This window comes from Pseudophryne corroboree, chromosome 1 (assembly GCF_028390025.1).
Source record: "Pseudophryne corroboree isolate aPseCor3 chromosome 1, aPseCor3.hap2, whole genome shotgun sequence".
NCBI lineage: Eukaryota > Metazoa > Chordata > Amphibia > Anura > Myobatrachidae > Pseudophryne > Pseudophryne corroboree.
Genome location: NC_086444.1, coordinates 1,243,816,374 through 1,243,837,774, shown reverse-complemented (window position 1 = coordinate 1,243,837,774; position 21,401 = coordinate 1,243,816,374). Strand labels below are relative to the sequence as shown.

At 53.4% G+C, this 21,401-nt stretch overlaps 1 protein-coding gene across 2 annotated transcripts in view; it reads left to right on the top strand.

Moving 5' to 3' along the window:
* The window catches only part of LOC134931805 (retinol dehydrogenase 11-like), a 109,682-nt gene extending 88,847 nt beyond the window's left edge, over positions 1–20,835 (top strand). For both annotated transcript variants that reach the window (XM_063925540.1, XM_063925530.1), the window contains exons 4-6: positions 4,925–5,116; positions 5,696–5,805; positions 20,568–20,835. In XM_063925540.1, coding sequence (XP_063781610.1) covers positions 4,925–5,116; positions 5,696–5,805; positions 20,568–20,762 — 497 coding nt within the window. In that variant the 3' untranslated portion in view covers positions 20,763–20,835. The remainder of the gene's footprint in view (positions 1–4,924; positions 5,117–5,695; positions 5,806–20,567) is intronic.
* Positions 20,836–21,401: the final 566 nt, after the last annotated feature.

Sequence of the window (21,401 nt, the reverse complement as noted above, 5' to 3'; positions counted from 1 at the left end):
CCCGGTGTTACCCCTCAGGTGTGTATATGGTACAGTGTATGGCGCAGTGTCCCCGGCGTTACCCCTCAGGTGTGTATATGGTACAGTGTATGGTGCAGTGTCCCCGGCGTTACACCTCAGGTGTGTATATGGTACAGTGTATGGTGCAACGTCCCCGGTGTTACCCCTCAGGTGTGTATACGGTACAGTGTATGGTGCAGTGTTCCCTGTGTTACCCCTCAGGTGTGTATATGGGCCCTCATTCCGAGTTGATCGGTCGGTATTTTTCATCGCATCGCAATGAAAATCCGCTTAGTACGCATGCGCAATATTCGCACTGCGACTGCGCCAAGTAATTTAACAATGAAGATAGTATTTTTACTCACGGCTTTTTCATCGCTCCGGCGATCGTAATGTGATTGACAGGAAATGGGTGTTACTGGGCGGAAACACGGCGTTTTATGGGCGTGTGGATGAAAACGCTACCGTTTCCGGAAAAAACGCAGGAGTGGCTGGAGAAACGGAGGAGTGGCTGGGCGAACGCTGGGTGTGTTTGTGACGTCAAACCAGGAACGACAAGCACTGAACTGATCGCACAGGCAGAGTAAGGTTGAAGTTACTCAGAAACTGCAAAGTAGTTTGTAATCGCAATATTGCGAATACATCGGTCGCAATTTTAAGAAGCTAAGATACACTCCCAGTAGGCGTAGGCTTAGCGTGTGTAACTCTGCTAAATTCGCCTTGCGACCGATCAACTCGGAATGAGGGCCATGGTACGGTGTATGGTGCAGCGTCCCCGGCGTTATACCTCAGGTGTGTATATGGTACAGTGTATGGCGCAGTGTCCCTGGCGTTACACCTCAGGTGTGTATATGGTACAGTGTATGGTGCAACGTCCCCGGTGTTACCCCTCAGGTGTGTATACGGTACAGTGTATGGCGCGGTGTTACCCCTCAGGTGTGTATATGGTACAGTGTATGGTGCAGCGTCCCCGGTGTTACCCCTTAGGTGTGTATATATGGTACAGTGTATGGTGCAGTGTCCCCGGCGTTACCCCTCAGGTGTGTATATGGTACAGTGTATGGTGCAGTGTCCCCGGCATTACCCCTCAGGTGTGTATATATGGTACAGTGTATGGTGCAGTGTCCCCGACGTTACCCCTCAGGTGTGTATATGGCACAGTGTATGGTGCAGCGTCCCCGGCGTTACCCCTTAGGTGTGTATATATGGTACAGTGTATGGTGCAGTGTCCCCGGCGTTACCCCTCAGGTGTGTATATGGTACAGTGTATGGTGCAGTGTCCCCGGCATTACCCCTCAGGTGTATATATGGTACAGTGTATGGTGCAGTGTCCCCGGCGTTACCCCTCAGGTGTGTATATGGTACAGTGTATGGTGCAGTGTCCCCGGCGTTACCCCTCAGGTGTGTATATGGTACAGTGTATGGTGCAGTGTCCCCGGCGTTACCCCTCAGGTGTGTATATGGTACAGTGTATGGTGCAGTGTCCCCGGCGTTACCCCTCAGGTGTGTATATGGTACAGTGTATGGTGCAGCGTCCCCGGCGTTACCCCTCAGGTGTGTATATGGTACAGTGTATGGTGCAGTGTCCCCGGCGTTACCCCTCAGGTGTGTATATGGTACAGTGTATGGTGCAGCGTCCCCGGCGTTACCCCTCAGGTGTGTATATATGGTACAGTGTATGGTGCAGTGTCCCCGGCGTTACCCCTCAGGTGTGTATATGGTACAGTGTATGGCGCGGTGTTACCCCTCAGGTGTGTATATGGTACAGTGTATGGTGCAGTGTCCCCGGCGTTACCCCTCAGGTGTGTATATGGTACAGTGTATGGTGCAGTGTCCCCGGCGTTACCCCTCAGGTGTGTATGTGGTACAGTGTATGGTGCAGTGTCCCCGGCGTTACCCCTCAGGTGTGTATATGGTACAGTGTATGGTGCAGCGTCCCCGGCGTTACCCCTCAGGTGTGTATATGGTACAGTGTATGGTGCAGCGTCCCCGGCGTTACCCCTCAGGTGTGTATATATGGTACAGTGTATGGTGCAGTGTCCCCGGCATTACCCCTCAGGTGTGTATATATGGAACAGTGTATGGTGCAGTGTCCCCGGCATTACCCCTCAGGTGTGTATATGGTACAGTGTATGGTGTAGTGTCCCCGGCGTTACCCCTCAGGTGTGTATATGGTACAGTGTATGGTGCAGTGTCCCCGGTGTTACCCCTTAGGTGTGTATATGGTACAGTGTATGGTGCAGTGTCCCCGGCGTTACCCCTCAGGTGTGTATATATGGAACAGTGTATGGTGCAGTGTCCCCGGCGTTACCCCTCAGGTGTGTATATGGTACAGTGTATGGTGTAGTGTCCCCGGCGTTACCCCTCAGGTGTGTATATGGTACAGTGTATGGTGCAGTGTCCCCGGCGTTACCCCTCAGGTGTGTATATGGTACAGTGTATGGTGTAGTGTCCCCGACGTTACCCCTCGGGTGTGTATATGGTACAGTGTATGGTGCAGTGTCCCCGGCGTTACCCCTCAGGTGTGTATATGGTACAGTGTATGGTGTAGTGTCCCCGACGTTACCCCTCAGGTGTGTATATGGTACAGTGTATGGTGCAGTGTCCCCGGCGTTACCCCTCAGGTATGTATATGGTACAGTGTATGGTGTAGTGTCCCCGACGTTACCCCTCAGGTGTGTATATGGTACAGTGTATGGTGCAGTGTCCCCGGCGTTACCCCTCAGGTATGTATATGGTACAGTGTATGGTGTAGTGTCCCCGACGTTACCCCTCAGGTGTGTATATGGTACAGTGCATGGTGCAGTGTCCCCGGCGTTACCCCTCAGGTGTGTATATGGTACAGTGTATGGCGCGGTGTTACCCCTCAGGTGTGTATATGGTACAGTGTATGGTGCAGTGTCCCCGGCGTTACCCCTCAGGTGTGTATATGGTACAGTGTATGGTGCAGTGTCCCCGGCATTACCACTCAGGTGTGTATATGGTACAGTGTATGGTGCAGCGTCCCCGGTGTTACCCCTCAGGTGTGTATATGGTACAGTGTATGGTGCAGTGTCCCCGGCGTTACCACTCAGGTGTGTATATGGTACAGTGTATGGTGCAGCGTCCCCGGCATTACCCCTCAGGTGTGTATATGGTACAGTGTATGGTGCAGTGTCCCCGGCGTTACCCCTCAGGTGTGTATATGGTACAGTGTATGGTGCAGCGTCCCCGGCGTTACCCCTCAGGTGTGTATATATGGTACAGTGTATGGTGCAGTGTCCCCGGCGTTACCCCTCAGGTGTGTATATGGTACAGTGTATGGTGCAGCGTCCCCGGCGTTACCCCTCAGGTGTGTATATGGTACAGTGTATGGTGCAGCGTCCCCGGCGTTACCCCTCAGGTGTGTATATATGGTACAGTGTATGGTGCAGTGTCCCCGGCGTTACCCCTCAGGTGTGTATATGGTACAGTGTATGGTGCAGCGTCCCCGGCGTTACCCCTCAGGTGTCTATATATGGTACAGTGTATGGTGCAGCGTCCTCGGTGTTACCCCTCAGGTGTGTATATGGTACAGTGTATGGTGCAGTGTCCCCGGCGTTACCCCTCAGGTGTGTATATATGGAACAGTGTATGGTGCAGTGTCCCCGGCATTACCCCTCAGGTGTGTATATGGTACAGTGTATGGTGTAGTGTCCCCGGCGTTACCCCTCAGGTGTGTATATGGTACAGTGTATGGTGCAGTGTCCCCGGCGTTACCCCTCATGTGTGTATATGGTACAGTGTATGGTGTAGTGTCCCCGACGTTACCCCTCGGGTGTGTATATGGTGTCCCCGGCGTTACCCCTCAGGTGTGTAAATGGTACAGTGTATGGTGCAGTGTCCCCGGCATTACCCCTCAGGTGTGTATATGGTACAGTGTATGGTGCAGCGTCCCCGGCGTTACCCCTCAGGTGTGTATATGGTACAGTGTATGGTGCAGCGTCCCCGACGTTACCCCTCAGGTGTGTATATGGTACAGTGTATGGTGCAGCGTCCCCGGCGTTACCCCTCAGGTGTGTATATGGTACAATGTATGGTGCAGCGTCCCCGGCGTTACCCCTCAGGTGTGTATATATGGTACAGTGTATGGTGCAGTGTCCCCGGCGTTACCCCTCAGGTGTGTATATATGGAACAGTGTATGGTGCAGTGTCCCCGGCATTACCCCTCAGGTGTGTATATGGTACAGTGTATGGTGTAGTGTCCCCGGCGTTACCCCTCAGGTGTGTATATGGTACAGTGTATGGTGCAGTGTCCCCGGCGTTACCCCTCAGGTGTGTATATGGTACAGTGTATAGTGTAGTGTCCCCGACGTTACCCCTCGGGTGTGTATATGGTGTCCCCGGCGTTACCCCTCAGGTGTGTAAATGGTACAGTGTATGGTGCAGCGTCCCCGGCGTTACCCCTCAGGTGTGTATATGGTACAGTGTATGGTGCAGCGTCCCCGACGTTACCCCTCAGGTGTGTGTATATGGTACAGTATATGGCGCGGCGTCCCCCCTCAGGTGTGTATATATGGGGCAGTGTAGTGGAGACCATTCATGTGCTCAGCTGGATCCCGTTCATCCCTGGTGTTTCTAGTGACCTAGTGAGGCTCCGGCATAGTATTGCCCCTCTGTACAACGTATGGCAGCGGGAGGGAGCGGGTGGCCACTGGTGGACCATCGATGGGATGACCCATACATGGTTTTGCCCACTGAAGGCCATCTTTGCTCTCTTACTCACCAGGCAGCTAGCCAGTCAGAGGTGGGCGCGGGGCATTCTGGGTCACATCAGGTGGAGCTAGGCTCCGTGTCCCTGTGCCAGGGGGTAAGAAACCCATCAGACATCGGTTGGTAACCATTGATGGTGTGTAGTCATCAACGTTCAGTGGCCAACCTTGGGTGATCTCTCTCTGTCCTCCAGACCTCCTGAAGCGCACAGCCCCCAGCCGGATTGTGTTCCTCTCCTCCTTCATGCATATGCTCGGCTGGATAGACACCAGCAACCTGCGTGGAAAGAATATGGAGTGGAACATGATGAACAATACGTATGACTGCACCAAGCTGATGAATATCATCTGCGCCAATGAGCTGGCCAAGAGACTGCACAATACAGGTGAGAGTATGCGACGGGTGCAGGGGACGCGGGATGGTGTGGTGGCTGGGGACAGGCGCTCGGGTCCCATCGGTGACAGGCGGGGATACAACTGGAAGAGATTATCGGTGGTCGTGGCATCACCTGAACATTAGGAACGAGCGGACTCTCTTAAGCCGGAACCAAGTTTCATTAGAGTGTAGAGTGGAATGTTCGCACAGAGGACTTGCAGGCTTATTGGTAACAGCGGTACACACAGTGGTTTGTCACTGGCGATGAGCGCGGAAATGGCAGTATTCGGGTATATCATTGCCCTATCGAGGTATACCGCCATTTTATTCACATCCTTCAGCGTTCTAACCCCCACCCTGGGTATCTCTCTCAAGCCCGTACATCTCTCTGCCATAAGGGTATACATACCCCTATATGCCGCCATAAGCTCACCCCATGAGGCAGACGGTATATCAGGGGCACAGCGGCGATCCGGTCTGCATTAGGCCCCGTGTGAGGGAGACGTTGCCGATAACACTACAGTACTTGTTACCAAAATGTAATATCCAGAATTTCTTATAAAATGACATTTAAATGTTGTGACTTCAGGAGTGACGGTGACCAGCGTAAACCCCGGCATCGTGCAGACAGAAACCATGCGCTACTACAACATCATCATGAGATCTTTCTTCAGAGTCATTGGCTTCTTCTTCTTCAAGGTCAGAACAAAATCACCAGACGTGAAACCATTTCCTCCTCCTCAGTCATGGCGCCCTATCTCTGCTGTCAGGGCTCTGTCCTTAATTCATCCATATTATCCAGGAGCTGTCTCTCACACAGGGCAGGATGTACTAATACCCATCGTGGGCCATCGCCGGCCTCACAACACTGGTAATCGCATATGGACAGATGGGTCCACGGTTATCTTGACTAGTTTTTATTAGCATAAACCCTTCATCTATTGTTCTCAGCTGCAGTACAGTACAGAGAACAATACAGCAGGGGATTAAGTCCGACTGGCCAGTCTCTGTTAATCCTATTAAATGTCAAGATAAATGCGGACCTATCTGTACTAACATATGCGATAACAGAGGCCCCCCACGGTACCTGGTGGTCTAGAGGAGAGGGCGTGCGGGGGGTCTCCTGAGGTCCCAGCCCCGGGGGGTGACATCTGCAGTCAGTCCCGGGCTCCTCCTTCTCCCTGCAGCCGGATGGAGGAGGATGCTGGGATCCGGGACTGCAATGGGGAGGCTGTCTGCAGTCAGGTATGGGGTAGGGAGCGTGAGTGGCGCTGGGCAGCAGAGGCGGTGGGATGCGGTAAGAAGCCCATAGGCTTCTATAAGGTATCACCATAAAAAGCTGGTGATACCCTCCACATCGAAAAATCTGGCAGCCGGGGGTTAGTACATTTGAAAATGTGGAAAAAATCCCTGAAAATTGGGTTTTTACCGCATTTTTCTTTTAGGAAATCCCACCCAAAGTTTTACACAGTCTGTCTCTATCGATTGTTCATCATCCCGTCTCACTCATCCATCTTTCTTCCTCATCTCTTCCCCATACTCTCTTCTCATCCGGCCCCTGTCCTGTCTCCTTCCCCTTCCTCCCTCATCTGTTCCCCATCCTGTATCTCTCATCCGGCCCCTGTCCTGTTTCCTTCCCCTCTCATCTGTTCCCCATCCTGTATCTCTCATCCGGCCCCTGTCCTGTCTCCTTCCTTATCTGTTCCCCATCCTGTATCCTGTCCTGTCTCCTTCCTTCCTCATCTGTTCCCCATCCTGTCCTGTCTCCTTCCTTCCTCATCTGTTCCCCATCCTGTCTCCTTCCTCATCTGTTCCCCATCCTGTATCCTGTCTCCTTCCTCATCTGTTCCCCATGCTGTATCCTGTCCTGTCTCCTTCCTCATCTGTTCCCCATCCTGTATCCTGTCCTGTCTCCTTCCTCATCTGTTCCCCATCCTGTATCCTGTCCTGTCTCCTTCCTCATCTGTTCCCCATCCTGTATCCTGTCTCTTTCCTCATCTGTTCCCCATCCTGTATCCTGTCCTGTCTCCTTCCTCATCTGTTCCCCATCCTGTATCCTGTCCTGTCTCCTTCCTCATCTGTTCCCCATCCTGTATCCTGTCCTGTCTCCTTCCTTCCTGATCTGTTCCCCATCCTGTGTCCTGTCTCCTTCCTTCCTCATCTGTTCCCCATCCTGTATCCTGTCCCCTTCCTTCCTCATCTGTTCCCCATCCTGTATCCTGTCCCCTTCCTTCCTCATCTGTTCCCCTGCCTGTATCCTGCCCTGTCTCCTTCCTTCCTCATCTGTTCCCCATCCTGTATCCTGTCCTGTCTCCTTCCTTCCTCATCTGTTCCCCATCCTGTCTCCTTCCTTCCTCATCCTGTATCTCTCATCCTGTCCCCTGTCCTGTCTCTTCCCCTTCCTCCCTCATCTGTTCCCCATCCTGTATCTCTCATCCGGCCCCTGTCCTGTCTCCTTCCTCTTCCTCCCTTATCTGTTCCCCATCCTGTATCTCTCATCCGGCCCCTGTCCTGTCTCCTTCCTCTTCCTCCCTCATCTGTTCCCCATCCTGTATCTCTCATCCGGCCCCTGTCCTGTCTCCTTCCCCTTCCTCCCTCATCTGTTCTCATCCTGTATCTCTCATCCGGCCCCTGTCCTGTCTCCTTCCTCTTCCTCCCTCATCTGTTCCCCATCCTGTATCTCTCATCCGGCCCCTGTCCTGTCTCCTTCCCCTTCCTCCCTCATCTGTTCTCATCCTGTATCTCTCATCCGGCCCCTGTCCTGTCTCCTTCCCCTTCCTCCCTCATCTGTTCCCCATCCTGTATCTCTCATCCGGCCCCTGTCCTGTCTCCTTCCTCTTCCTCCCTCATCTGTTCCCCATCCTGTATCTCTCATCCTGACCCTGTCCTGTCTCCTTCCTCTTCCTCCCTCATCTGTTCCCCATCCTGTATCTCTCATCCAGCCCCTGTCCTGTCTCCTTCCTCCCTCATCTGTTCCCCATCCTGTATCTCTCATCCGGCCCCTGTCCTGTCTCCTTCCTCTTCCTCCCTCATCTGTTCTCATCCTGTATCTCTCATCCGGCCCCTGTCCTGTCTCCTTCCTCTTCCTCCCTCATCTGTTCTCATCCTGTATCTCTCATCCGGCCCCTGTCTTGTCTCCTTTCTCTTCCTCCCTCATCTGTTCCCCATCCTGTATCTCTCATCCGGCCCCTGTCCTGTCTCCTTCCTCTTCCTCCCTCATCTGTTCCCCATCCTGTATCTCTCATCCGGCCCCTGTCCTGTCTCCTTCCTCTTCCTCCCTCATCTGTTCCCTATCCTGTATCTCTCATCCAGCCCCTGTCCTGTCTCCTTCCTCCCTCATCTGTTCCCCATCCTGTATCTCTCATCCTGACCCTGTCCTGTCTCCTTCCTCTTCCTCCCTCATCTGTTCTCATCCTGTATCTCTCATCCTGACCCTGTCCTGTCTCCTTCCTCTTCCTCCCTCTTCTGTTCTCATCCTGTATCTCTCATCCGGCCCCTGTCCTGTCTCCTTTCTCTTCCTCCCTCAATCTGTTCCCATCCTGTATCTCTCATCCGGCCCCTGTCCTGTCTCCTTTCTCTTCCTCCCTCATCTGTTCCCATCCTGTATCTCTCATCCGGCCCCTGTCCTGTCTCCTTTCTCTTCCTCCCTCATCTGTTCCCATCCTGTATCTCTTATCCTGACCCTGTCCTGTCTCCTTCCTCTTCCTCCCTCATCTGTTCCCCATCCTGTATCCTGTCTCTTTCCTCATCTGTTCCCCATCCTGTATCCTGTCCTGTCTCCTTCCTCATCTGTTCCCCATCCTGTATCCTGTCCTGTCTCCTTCCTCATCTGTTCCCCATCCTGTATCCTGTCCTGTCTCCTTCCTTCCTGATCTGTTCCCCATCCTGTGTCCTGTCTCCTTCCTTCCTCATCTGTTCCCCATCCTGTATCCTGTCCCCTTCCTTCCTCATCTGTTCCCCATCCTGTATCCTGTCCCCTTCCTTCCTCATCTGTTCCCCTGCCTGTATCCTGCCCTGTCTCCTTCCTTCCTCATCTGTTCCCCATCCTGTATCCTGTCCTGTCTCCTTCCTTCCTCATCTGTTCCCCATCCTGTCTCCTTCCTTCCTCATCCTGTATCTCTCATCCTGTCCCCTGTCCTGTCTCTTCCCCTTCCTCCCTCATCTGTTCCCCATCCTGTATCTCTCATCCGGCCCCTGTCCTGTCTCCTTCCTCTTCCTCCCTTATCTGTTCCCCATCCTGTATCTCTCATCTGGCCCCTGTCCTGTCTCCTTCCTCTTCCTCCCTCATCTGTTCCCCATCCTGTATCTCTCATCCGGCCCCTGTCCTGTCTCCTTCCCCTTCCTCCCTCATCTGTTCTCATCCTGTATCTCTCATCCGGCCCCTGTCCTGTCTCCTTCCTCTTCCTCCCTCATCTGTTCCCATCCTGTATCTCTCATCCAGCCCCTGTCCTGTCTCCTTCCTCCTTCCTCTTCCTCCCTCATTTGTTCTCATCCTGTATCTCTCATCCGGCCCCTGTCCTGTCTCCTTCCTCCCTCATCTGTTCCCCAACCTGTATCTCTCATCCGGCCCCTGTCCTTCCTCCCTCATCTGTTCCCAATCCTGTATCTCTCATCCGGCCCCTGTCCTGTCTCCTTCCCCCTTCCTCCTTCATCTGTTCCCCATCCAGTACCTCTCTGGCCCTTGTCCTGTCTCCTTCCTCTTCCTCCCTCATCTGTTCTCATCCTGTATCTCTCATCCGGCCCCTGTCTTGTCTCCTTCCTCGCTCATCTGTTCCCCATCCTGTATCTCTCATCCGGCCCCTGTCCTGTCTCCTTCCTCCCTCATCTGTTCCCCATCCTGTATCTCTCATCCGGCCCCTGTCCTGTCTCCTTCCTCTTCCTCCCTCATCTGTTCCCCATCCTGTATCTCTCATCCGGCCCCTGTCCTGTCTCCTTCCTCCCTCATCTGTTCCCCATCCTGTATCTCTCATCCGGCCCCTGTCCTGTCTCCTTCCTCCCTCATCTTTTCCCCATCCTGTATCTCTCATCCGGCCCCTGTCCTGTCTCCTTCCTCTTCCTCCCTCATCTGTTCCCCATCCTGTATCTCTCATCCGGCCCCTGTCCTGTCTCCTTCCTCCCTCATCTGTTCCCCATCCTGTATCTCTCATCCGGCCCCTGTCCTGTCTCCTTCCTCCCTCATCTGTTCCCCATCCTGTATCTCTCATCCGGCCCCTGTCCTGTCTCCTTTCTCTTCCTCCCTCATCTGTTCCCCATCCTGTATCTCTCATCCGGCCCCTGTCCTGTCTCCTTCCTCTTCCTCCCTCATCTGTTCCCCATCCTGTATCTCTCATCCGGCCCCTGTCCTGTCTCCTTCCTCCCTCATCTGTTCCCCATCCTGTATCTCTCATCCGGCCCAAGTCCTGTCTCCTTCCTCTTCCTCCCTCATCTGTTCCCCATCCTGTATCTCTCATCCGGCCCCTGTCCTGTCTCCTTCCTCTTCCTCCCTCATCTGTTCCCCATCCTGTATCTCTCATCCGGCCCCTGTCCTGTCTCCTTCCTCTTCCTCCCTCATCTGTTCCCCATCCTGTATCTCTCATCCGGCCCCTGTCCTGTCTCCTTCCTCCCTCATCTGTTCCCCATCCTGTATCTCTCATCCGGCCCCTGTCCTGTCTCCTTTCTCTTCCTCCCTCATCTATTCTCATCCTGTATCTCTCATCCTGACCCTGTCCTGTCTCCTTCCTCTTCCTCCCTCATCTGTTCTCATCCTGTATCTCTCATCCTGACCCTGTCCTGTCTCCTTCCTCTTCCTCCCTCATCTGTTCTCATCCTGTATCTCTCATCCGGCCCCTGTCTTGTCTCCTTCCTCCCTCATCTGTTCCCCATCCTGTATCTCTCATCCGGCCCCTGTCCTGTCTCCTTCCTCCCTCATCTGTTCCCCATCCTGTATCTCTCATCCGGCCCCTGTCCTGTCTCCTTCCTCTTCCTCCCTCACCTGTTCCCCATCCTGTATCTCTCATCCGGCCCCTGTCCTGTCTCCTTCCTCCCTCATCTGTTCCCCATCCTGTATCTCTCATCCGGCCCCTGTCCTGTCTCCTTCCTCCCTCATCTGTTCCCCATCCTGTATCTCTCATCCGGCCCCTGTCCTGTCTCCTTCCTCTTCCTCCCTCATCTGTTCCCCATCCTGTATCTCTCATCCGGCCCCTGTCCTGTCTCCTTCCTCCCTCATCTGTTCCCCATCCTGTATCTCTCATCCGGCCCCTGTCCTGTCTCCTTCCTCCCTCATCTGTTCCCCATCCTGTATCTCTCATCCGGCCCCTGTCCTGTCTCCTTTCTCTTCCTCCCTCATCTGTTCCCCATCCTGTATCTCTCATCCGGCCCCTGTCCTGTCTCCTTCCTCCCTCATCTGTTCCCCATCCTGTATCTCTCATCCGGCCCCTGTCCTGTCTCCTTCCTCTTCCTCCCTCATCTGTTCCCCATCCTGTATCTCTCATCCGGCCCCTGTCCTGTCTCCTTCCTCTTCCTCCCTCATCTGTTCCCCATCCTGTATCTCTCATCCGGCCCCTGTCCTGTCTCCTTCCTCCCTCATCTGTTCCCCATCCTGTATCTCTCATCCGGCCCCTGTCCTGTCTCCTTCCTCCCTCATCTGTTCCCCATCCTGTATCTCTCATCCGGCCCCTGTCCTGTCTCCTTTCTCTTCCTCCCTCATCTATTCTCATCCTGTATCTCTCATCCTGACCCTGTCCTGTCTCCTTCCTCTTCCTCCCTCATCTGTTCTCATCCTGTATCTCTCATCCTGACCCTGTCCTGTCTCCTTCCTCTTCCTCCCTCATCTGTTCTCATCCTGTATCTCTCATCCGGCCCCTGTCCTGTCTCCTTCCTCTTCCTCCCTCATCTGTTCTCATCCTGTATATCTCATCCGGCCCCTGTCCTGTCTCCTTCCTCTTCCTCCCTCATCTGTTCTCATCCTGTATATCTCATCCTGACCCTGTCCTGTCTCCTTTCTCTTCCTCCCTCATCTGTTCCCATCCTGTATCTCTCATCCTGCCCCTGTCCTGTCTCCTTCCTCTTCCTCCCTCATCTGTTCCCATCCTGTATCTCTCATCCTGCCCCTGTCCTGTCTCCTTTCTCTTCCTCCCTCATCTGTTCTCATCCTGTATATCTCATCCGGCCCCTGTCCAGTCTCCTTCCTCTTCCTCCCTCATCTGTTCTCATCCTGTATATCTCATCCTGACCCTGTCCTGTCTCCTTTCTCTTCCTCCCTCATCTGTTCCCATCCTGTATCTCTCATCCTGCCCCTGTCCTGTCTCCTTCCTCTTCCTCCCTCATCTGTTCTCATCCTGTATCTCTCATCCTGACCCTGTCCTGTCTCCTTCCTCCCTCATCTGTTCTCATCCTGTATCTCTCATCCGGCCCCTGTCCTGTCTCCTTCCCCTTCCTCCCTCATCTGTTCCCCATCCTGTATCTCTCATCCGGCCCCTGTCCTGTCTCCTTCCTCTTCCTCCCTCATCTGTTCCCCATCCTGTATCTCTCATCCGGCCCCTGTCCTGTCTCCTTCCTCTTCCTCCCTCATCTGTTCCCCATCCTGTATCTCTCATCCGGCCCCTGTCCTGTCTCCTTCCTCCCTCATCTGTTCCCCATCCTGTATCTCTCATCCGGCCCCTGTCCTGTCTCCTTCCTCCCTCATCTGTTCCCCATCCTGTATCTCTCATCCGGCCCCTGTCCTGTCTCCTTTCTCTTCCTCCCTCATCTGTTCCCCATCCTGTATCTCTCATCCGGCCCCTGTCCTGTCTCCTTCCTCTTCCTCCCTCATCTGTTCCCCATCCTGTATCTCTCATCCGGCCCCTGTCCTGTCTCCTTCCTCCCTCATCTGTTCCTAATCCTGTATCTCTCATCCTGACCCTGTCCTGTCTCCTTCCTCTTCCTCCCTCATCTGTTCTCATCCTGTATCTCTCATCCTGACCCTGTCCTGTCTCCTTCCTCTTCCTCCCTCATCTGTTCTCATCCTGTATATCTCATCCTGACCCTGTCCTGTCTCCTTTCTCTTCCTCCCTCATCTGTTCCCATCCTGTATCTCTCATCCGGCCCCTGTTCTGTCTCCTTTCTCTTCCTCCCTCATCTGTTCCCATCCTGTATCTCTCATCCTGACCCTGTCCTGTCTCCTTCCTCTTCCTCCCTCATCTGTTCTCATCCTGTATCTCTCATCCGGCCCCTGTCCTGTCTCCTTCCTCTTCCTCCCTCATCTGTTCTCATCCTGTATATCTCATCCGGCCCCTGTCCTGTCTCCTTCCTCTTCCTCCCTCATCTGTTCTCATCCTGTATATCTCATCCTGACCCTGTCCTGTCTCCTTTCTCTTCCTCCCTCATCTGTTCCCATCCTGTATCTCTCATCCTGCCCCTGTCCTGTCTCCTTCCTCTTCCTCCCTCATCTGTTTCCCATCCTGTATCTCTCATCCGGCCCCTGTCCTGTCTCCTTCCTCTTCCTCCCTCATCTGTTCCCCATCCTGTATCTCTCATCCGGCCCCTGTCCTGTCTCCTTCCTCTTCCTCCCTCATCTGTTCCCCATCCTGTATCTCTCATCCGGCCCCTGTCCTGTCTCCTTCCTCTTCCTCCCTCATCTGTTCCCCATCCTGTATCTCTTATCCGGCCCCTGTCCTGTCTCCTTCCTCCCTCATCTGTTCCCCATCCTGTATCTCTCATCCGGCCCCTGTCCTGTCTCCTTCCTCTTCCTCCCTCATCTGTTCCCCATCCTGTATCTCTCATCCGGCCCCTGTCCTGTCTCCTTCCTCCCTCATCTGTTCCCCATCCTGTATCTCTCATCCGGCCCCTGTCCTGTCTCCTTCCTCCCTCATCTGTTCCCCATCCTGTATCTCTCATCCGGCCCCTGTCCTGTCTCCTTCCTCTTCCTCCCTTATCTGTTCCCCATCCTGTATCTCTCATCCGGCCCCTGTCCTGTCTCCTTCCTCTTCCTCCCTCATCTGTTCCCCATCCTGTATCTCTCATCCGGCCCCTGTCCTGTCTCCTTCCTCTTCCTCCCTCATCTGTTCCCCATCCTGTATCTCTTATCCGGCCCCTGTCCTGTCTCCTTCCTCCCTCATCTGTTCCCCATCCTGTATCTCTCATCCGGCCCCTGTCCTGTCTCCTTCCTCTTCCTCCCTCATCTGTTCCCCATCCTGTATCTCTCATCCGGCCCCTGTCCTGTCTCCTTCCTCCCTCATCTGTTCCCCATCCTGTATCTCTCATCCGGCCCCTGTCCTGTCTCCTTCCTCCCTCATCTGTTCCCCATCCTGTATCTCTCATCCGGCCCCTGTCCTGTCTCCTTTCTCTTCCTCCCTCATCTATTCTCATCCTGTATCTCTCATCCTGACCCTGTCCTGTCTCCTTCCTCTTCCTCCCTCATCTGTTCTCATCCTGTATCTCTCATCCTGACCCTGTCCTGTCTCCTTCCTCTTCCTCCCTCATCTGTTCTCATCCTGTATCTCTCATCCGGCCCCTGTCCTGTCTCCTTCCTCTTCCTCCCTCATCTGTTCTCATCCTGTATATCTCATCCGGCCCCTGTCCTGTCTCCTTCCTCTTCCTCCCTCATCTGTTCTCATCCTGTATATCTCATCCTGACCCTGTCCTGTCTCCTTTCTCTTCCTCCCTCATCTGTTCCCATCCTGTATCTCTCATCCTGCCCCTGTCCTGTCTCCTTTCTCTTCCTCCCTCATCTGTTCCCATCCTGTATCTCTCATCCTGCCCCTGTCCTGTCTCCTTTCTCTTCCTCCCTCATCTGTTCTCATCCTGTATATCTCATCCGGCCCCTGTCCAGTCTCCTTCCTCTTCCTCCCTCATCTGTTCTCATCCTGTATATCTCATCCTGACCCTGTCCTGTCTCCTTTCTCTTCCTCCCTCATCTGTTCCCATCCTGTATCTCTCATCCTGCCCCTGTCCTGTCTCCTTCCTCTTCCTCCCTCATCTGTTCTCATCCTGTATCTCTCATCCTGACCCTGTCCTGTCTCCTTCCTCCCTCATCTGTTCTCATCCTGTATCTCTCATCCGGCCCCTGTCCTGTCTCCTTCCCCTTCCTCCCTCATCTGTTCCCCATCCTGTATCTCTCATCCGGCCCCTGTCCTGTCTCCTTCCTCTTCCTCCCTCATCTGTTCCCCATCCTGTATCTCTCATCCGGCCCCTGTCCTGTCTCCTTCCTCTTCCTCCCTCATCTGTTCCCCATCCTGTATCTCTCATCCGGCCCCTGTCCTGTCTCCTTCCTCCCTCATCTGTTCCCCATCCTGTATCTCTCATCCGGCCCCTGTCCTGTCTCCTTCCTCCCTCATCTGTTCCCCATCCTGTATCTCTCATCCGGCCCCTGTCCTGTCTCCTTTCTCTTCCTCCCTCATCTGTTCCCCATCCTGTATCTCTCATCCGGCCCCTGTCCTGTCTCCTTCCTCTTCCTCCCTCATCTGTTCCCCATCCTGTATCTCTCATCCGGCCCCTGTCCTGTCTCCTTCCTCCCTCATCTGTTCCTAATCCTGTATCTCTCATCCTGACCCTGTCCTGTCTCCTTCCTCTTCCTCCCTCATCTGTTCTCATCCTGTATCTCTCATCCTGACCCTGTCCTGTCTCCTTCCTCTTCCTCCCTCATCTGTTCTCATCCTGTATATCTCATCCTGACCCTGTCCTGTCTCCTTTCTCTTCCTCCCTCATCTGTTCCCATCCTGTATCTCTCATCCGGCCCCTGTTCTGTCTCCTTTCTCTTCCTCCCTCATCTGTTCCCATCCTGTATCTCTCATCCTGACCCTGTCCTGTCTCCTTCCTCTTCCTCCCTCATCTGTTCTCATCCTGTATCTCTCATCCGGCCCCTGTCCTGTCTCCTTCCTCTTCCTCCCTCATCTGTTCTCATCCTGTATATCTCATCCGGCCCCTGTCCTGTCTCCTTCCTCTTCCTCCCTCATCTGTTCTCATCCTGTATATCTCATCCTGACCCTGTCCTGTCTCCTTTCTCTTCCTCCCTCATCTGTTCCCATCCTGTATCTCTCATCCTGCCCCTGTCCTGTCTCCTTCCTCTTCCTCCCTCATCTGTTTCCCATCCTGTATCTCTCATCCGGCCCCTGTCCTGTCTCCTTCCTCTTCCTCCCTCATCTGTTCCCCATCCTGTATCTCTCATCCGGCCCCTGTCCTGTCTCCTTCCTCTTCCTCCCTCATCTGTTCTCATCCTGTATCTCTCATCCGGCCCCTGTCCTGTCTCCTTCCCCTTCCTCCCTCATCTGTTCCCCATCCTGTATCTCTCATCCGGCCCCTGTCCTGTCTCCTTCCTCTTCCTCCCTCATCTGTTCCCCATCCTGTATCTCTCATCCTGACCCTGTCCTGTCTCCTTCCTCTTCCTCCCTCATCTGTTCCCCATCCTGTATCTCTCATCCAGCCCCTGTCCTGTCTCATTCCTCTTCCTCCCTCATCTGTTCTCATCCTGTATATCTCATCCGGCCCCTGTCCTGTCTCATTCCTCTTCCTCCCTCATCTGTTCTCATCCTGTATATCTCATCCTGACCCTGTCCTGTCTCCTTTCTCTTCCTCCCTCATCTGTTCCCATCCTGTATCTCTCATCCGGCTCCTGTCCTGTCTCCTTTCTCTTCCTCCCTCATCTGTTCCCCATCCTGTATCTCTCATCCTGTCCTTTCTTCTTCCTTCCTCATCCTGTACCTCTCATCCTGCCCCTGTCCTGTCTCCTTCCTCTTCCTCCCTCATCTGTTCTCATCCTGTATCTCTCATCCTGACCCTGTCCTGTCTCCTTCCTCCCTCATCTGTTCTCATCCTGTATCTCTCATCCGGCCCCTGTCCTGTCTCCTTCCCCTTCCTCCCTCATCTGTTCCCCATCCTGTATCTCTCATCCGGCCCCTGTCCTGTCTCCTTCCTCTTCCTCCCTCATCTGTTCCCCATCCTGTATCTCTCATCCGGCCCCTGTCCTGTCTCCTTCCTCTTCCTCCCTCATCTATTCCCCATCCTGTATCTCTCATCCGGCCCCTGTCCTGTCTCCTTCCTCTTCCTCCCTCATCTGTTCCCCATCCTGTATCTCTCATCCGGCCCCTGTCCTGTCTCCTTCCTCCCTCATCTGTTCCCCATCCTGTATCTCTCATCCGGCCCCTGTCCTGTCTCCTTTCTCTTCCTCCGTCATCTGTTCCCCATCCTGTATCTCTCATCCGGCCCCTGTCCTGTCTCCTTCCTCTTCCTCCCTCATCTGTTCCCCATCCTGTATCTCTCATCCGGCCCCTGTCCTGTCTCCTTCCTCCCTCATCTGTTCCTAATCCTGTATCTCTCATCCTGACCCTGTCCTGTCTCCTTCCTCTTCCTCCCTCATCTGTTCTCATCCTGTATCTCTCATCCTGACCCTGTCCTGTCTCCTTCCTCTTCCTCCCTCATCTGTTCTCATCCTGTATATCTCATCCTGACCCTGTCCTGTCTCCTTTCTCTTCCTCCCTCATCTGTTCCCATCCTGTATCTCTCATCCGGCTCCTGTCCTGTCTCCTTCCTCTTCCTCCCTCATCTGTTCTCATCCTGTATCTCTCATCCGGCTCCTGTCCTGTCTCCTTCCTCTTCCTCCCTCATCTGTTCTCATCCTGTATCTCTCATCCTGACCCTGTCCTGTCTCCTTCCTCTTCCTCCCTCATCTGTTCTCATCCTGTATATCTCATCCTGACCCTGTCCTGTCTCCTTCCTCTTCCTCCCTCATCTGTTCCCCATCCTGTATCTCTCATCCGGCCCCTGTCCTGTCTCCTTTCTCTTCCTCCCTCATCTGTTCTCATCCTGTATCTCTCATCCGGCCCCTGTCCTGTCTCCTTCCTCCCTCATCTGTTCCCCATCCTGTATCTCTCATCCGGCCCCTGTCCTGTCTCCTTCCTCCCTCATCTGTTCCCCATCCTGTATCTCTCATCCGGCCCCTGTCCTGTCTCCTTTCTCTTCCTCCCTCATCTGTTCCCCATCCTGTATCTCTCATCCGGCCCCTGTCCTGTCTCCTTCCTCTTCCTCCCTCATCTGTTCCCCATCCTGTATCTCTCATCCGGCCCCTGTCCTGTCTCCTTCCTCTTCCTCCCTCATCTGTTCCCCATCCTGTATCTCTCATCCAGCCCCTGTCCTGTCTCCTTCCTCTTCCTCCCTCATCTGTTCTCATCCTGTATATCTCATCCTGACCCTGTCCTGTCTCCTTCCTCCCTCATCTGTTCTCATCCTGTATCTCTCATCCGGCCCCTGTCCTGTCTCCTTCCTCCCTCATCTGTTCCCATCCTGTATCTCTCATCCGGCCCCTGTCCTGTCTCCTTCCTCTTCCTCTCTCATCTGTTCTCATCCTGTATCTCTCATCCTGACCCTGTCCTGTCTCCTTCCTCTTCCTCCCTCATCTGTTCTCATCCTGTATCTCTCATCCGGCCCCTGTCCTGTCTCCTTTCTCTTTCTCCCTCATCTGTTCCCATCCTGTATCTCTCATCCTGCCCCTGTCCTGTCTCCTTCCTCTTCCTCCCTCATCTGTTCTCATCCTGTATCTCTCATCCGGCCCCTGTCCTGTCTCCTTCCTCCCTCATCTGTTCCCCATCCTGTATCTCTCATCCGGCCCCTGTCCTGTCTCCTTCCTCTTCCTCCCTCATCTGTTCCCTATCCTGTATCTCTCATCCTGACCCTGTCCTGTCTCCTTCCTCTTCCTCCCTCATCTGTTCCCCATCCTGTATCTCTCATCCGGCCCCTGTCCTGTCTCCTTCCTCTTCCTCCCTCATCTGTTCCCTATCCTGTATCTCTCATCCGGCCCCTGTCCTGTCTCCTTCCTCCCTCATCTGTTCCCCATCCTGTATCTCTCATCCGGCCCCTGTCCTGTCTCCTTCCTCTTCCTCCCTCATCTGTTCCCCATCCTGTATCTCTCATCCGGCCCCTGTCCTGTCTCCTTCCTCTTCCTCCCTCATCTGTTCCCCATCCTGTATCTCTCATCCGGCCCCTGTCCTGTCTCCTTCCTCTTCCTCCCTCATCTGTTCCCCATCCTGTATCTCTCATCCGGCCCCTGTCTTGTCTCCTTCCTCTTCCTCCCTCATCTGTTCTCATCCTGTATATCTCATCCTGACCCTGTCCTGTCTCCTTCCTCTTCCTCCCTCATCTGTTCTCATCCTGTATCTCTCATCCTGCCCCTGTCCTGTCTCCTTCCTCTTCCTCCCTCATCTTTTCCCCATCCTGTATCTCTCATCCGGCCCCTGTCCTGTCTCCTTCCTCCCTCATCTGTTCCTAATCCTGTATATCTCATCCTGACCCTGTCCTGTCTCCTTTCTCTTCCTCCCTCATCTGTTCCCATCCTGTATATCTCATCCTGACCCTGTCCTGTCTCCTTTCTCTTCCTCCCTCATCTGTTCCCATCCTGTATCTCTCATCCTGACCCTGTCCTGTCTCCTTTCTCTTCCTCCCTCATCTGTTCTCATCCTGTATCTCTCATCCGGCCCCTGTCCTGTCTCCTTCCTCTTCCTCCCTCATCTGTTCCCATCCTGTATATCTCATCCGGCCCCTGTCCTGTCTCCTTTCTCTTCCTCCCTCATCTGTTCCCATCCTGTATCTCTCATCCGGCTCCTGTCCTGTCTCCTTCCTCTTCCTCCCTCATCTGTTCTCATCCTGTATCTCTCATCCGGCTCCTGTCCTGTCTCCTTTCTCTTCCTCCCTCATCTGTTCCCCATCCTGTATCTCTCATCCTGTCCTTTCTTCTTCCTTCCTCATCCTGTACCTCTCATCCTGACCCTGTCCTTTCTCCTTCCCCTTCCTCCCTCATCTGTTCCACATCCTCTATCTCTCATCTCCCCTGATAGTCTCACTCATATATTCCCAACTATGCCTAAATCATTTTTTTTTTTATTTTTTTTACGATCTCTCTCATTTGTTGCTCATCATTTCTCACTTATATTTTCCCTGTCCTGCCTCACTCGCACATTTCCTGTACTGTCCCCTGCCTCACTCGCGTATATCTCATCCTATCTCATCTGTTCCGCCTTACTGGCAAGTTCCCCGTTCTCCTTCCTGCCTCACTCATGTGTTCTCCTCTATCTTGTATCTCTAATCCCTTCTCCATCCAGTTTCATTTATTTATTTATTTATTTCCCCCCAACCTCACTTTTGTTAGAGATGTGCTCGAAGTCTCGTGTTCCTCATCCTCAAGTGCTTTGGGTTTGGAATTCAGATTTAAAATCCTTGTGTTTTGGATTTCTTGAAAATGGATAAACCAGCTAAAATCATATTCTACCTGAAAACCAAAACCCGATCTTTTGGATTTCAAATCTGAATTCTAAACCGCAGGAAGGGCCGAACCAGGGCCTTAGTTTGGATCTTCTCAGGAAATCCGAATCGGGAGTCGGTTCAGTTTGGATCTACACAATTTGAGTGGGTTTGTGTTTCTAAAGATCCGAATCGCCCATTTCTAGTTTCTGTTCCATCTCACCCATTAGTTCTCATTCCTCCTCTCCCGTCTCTTCCCTGACTTCTCTCCATCTTAGACCGCTGCTGAGGGGGCCGTCAGCACCATTTACTGCGCAGTATCGGAGGAGGCTGAGGGGCTTACCGGGAAGTACATAGAAAGTGAATGTTCCATCGTATTGCCCTCAGAGAAGGCACGGGATTCAGCGGTTAACAAGAAACTGTGGGAGGCGTGTGAGTCGGCGACTAATATCAATGCGGAACCTGGAAAATGATCAACTATGTCGCTTGTGGACCAGAGACAAATATTATATTGTATGTAGTGAAGAATAAAGGAACTTCTATGTGTGTCTGTGATCATGTGTACATGACGGGTCAGAGTAACGTCCTATATTATATGGTGGTACTGCCAGGAACTGCTGGAGAGTCTGGCAGTGTAACATCTGCCCCTTCTCAGAACCCTAATAAAGACATCAGTCCAATCACTCTGTGTGTATCTGCACCACACATACGGTCACTTAGAGTAATGGGGGTGAGAGGAGCGTGTCACCTGGTGGAGTATGTAATAACCAGTCACAGGTGACATAATGTTACATATAAAGGTAACGCCGTCTCTACAGGGTGTAAGGTGCTCACCACTGAGCAACCATGCACCACGGGAGGCTGCAACCACCATATAGACAACCCCTGCCTCGCAGAGCTTCCACCATGGGTAAGAGATACCTAGGGACTCTGTAGCTGGCCATAATAGTGAAAGATGTTTGGTCTCAGGGCACTGTCAATATGGAGGTAGGTGCTAAGGAGGTAGGTGAAGTGAGTAGGTAGTGTGGAGGTAGATGCAGAGGAAGGGAGTGGAGGTAGATGTAAAGTAGATAGGTGGGATGTGGTAGGTGCTGAGGAGGTAGGGAGAGTGT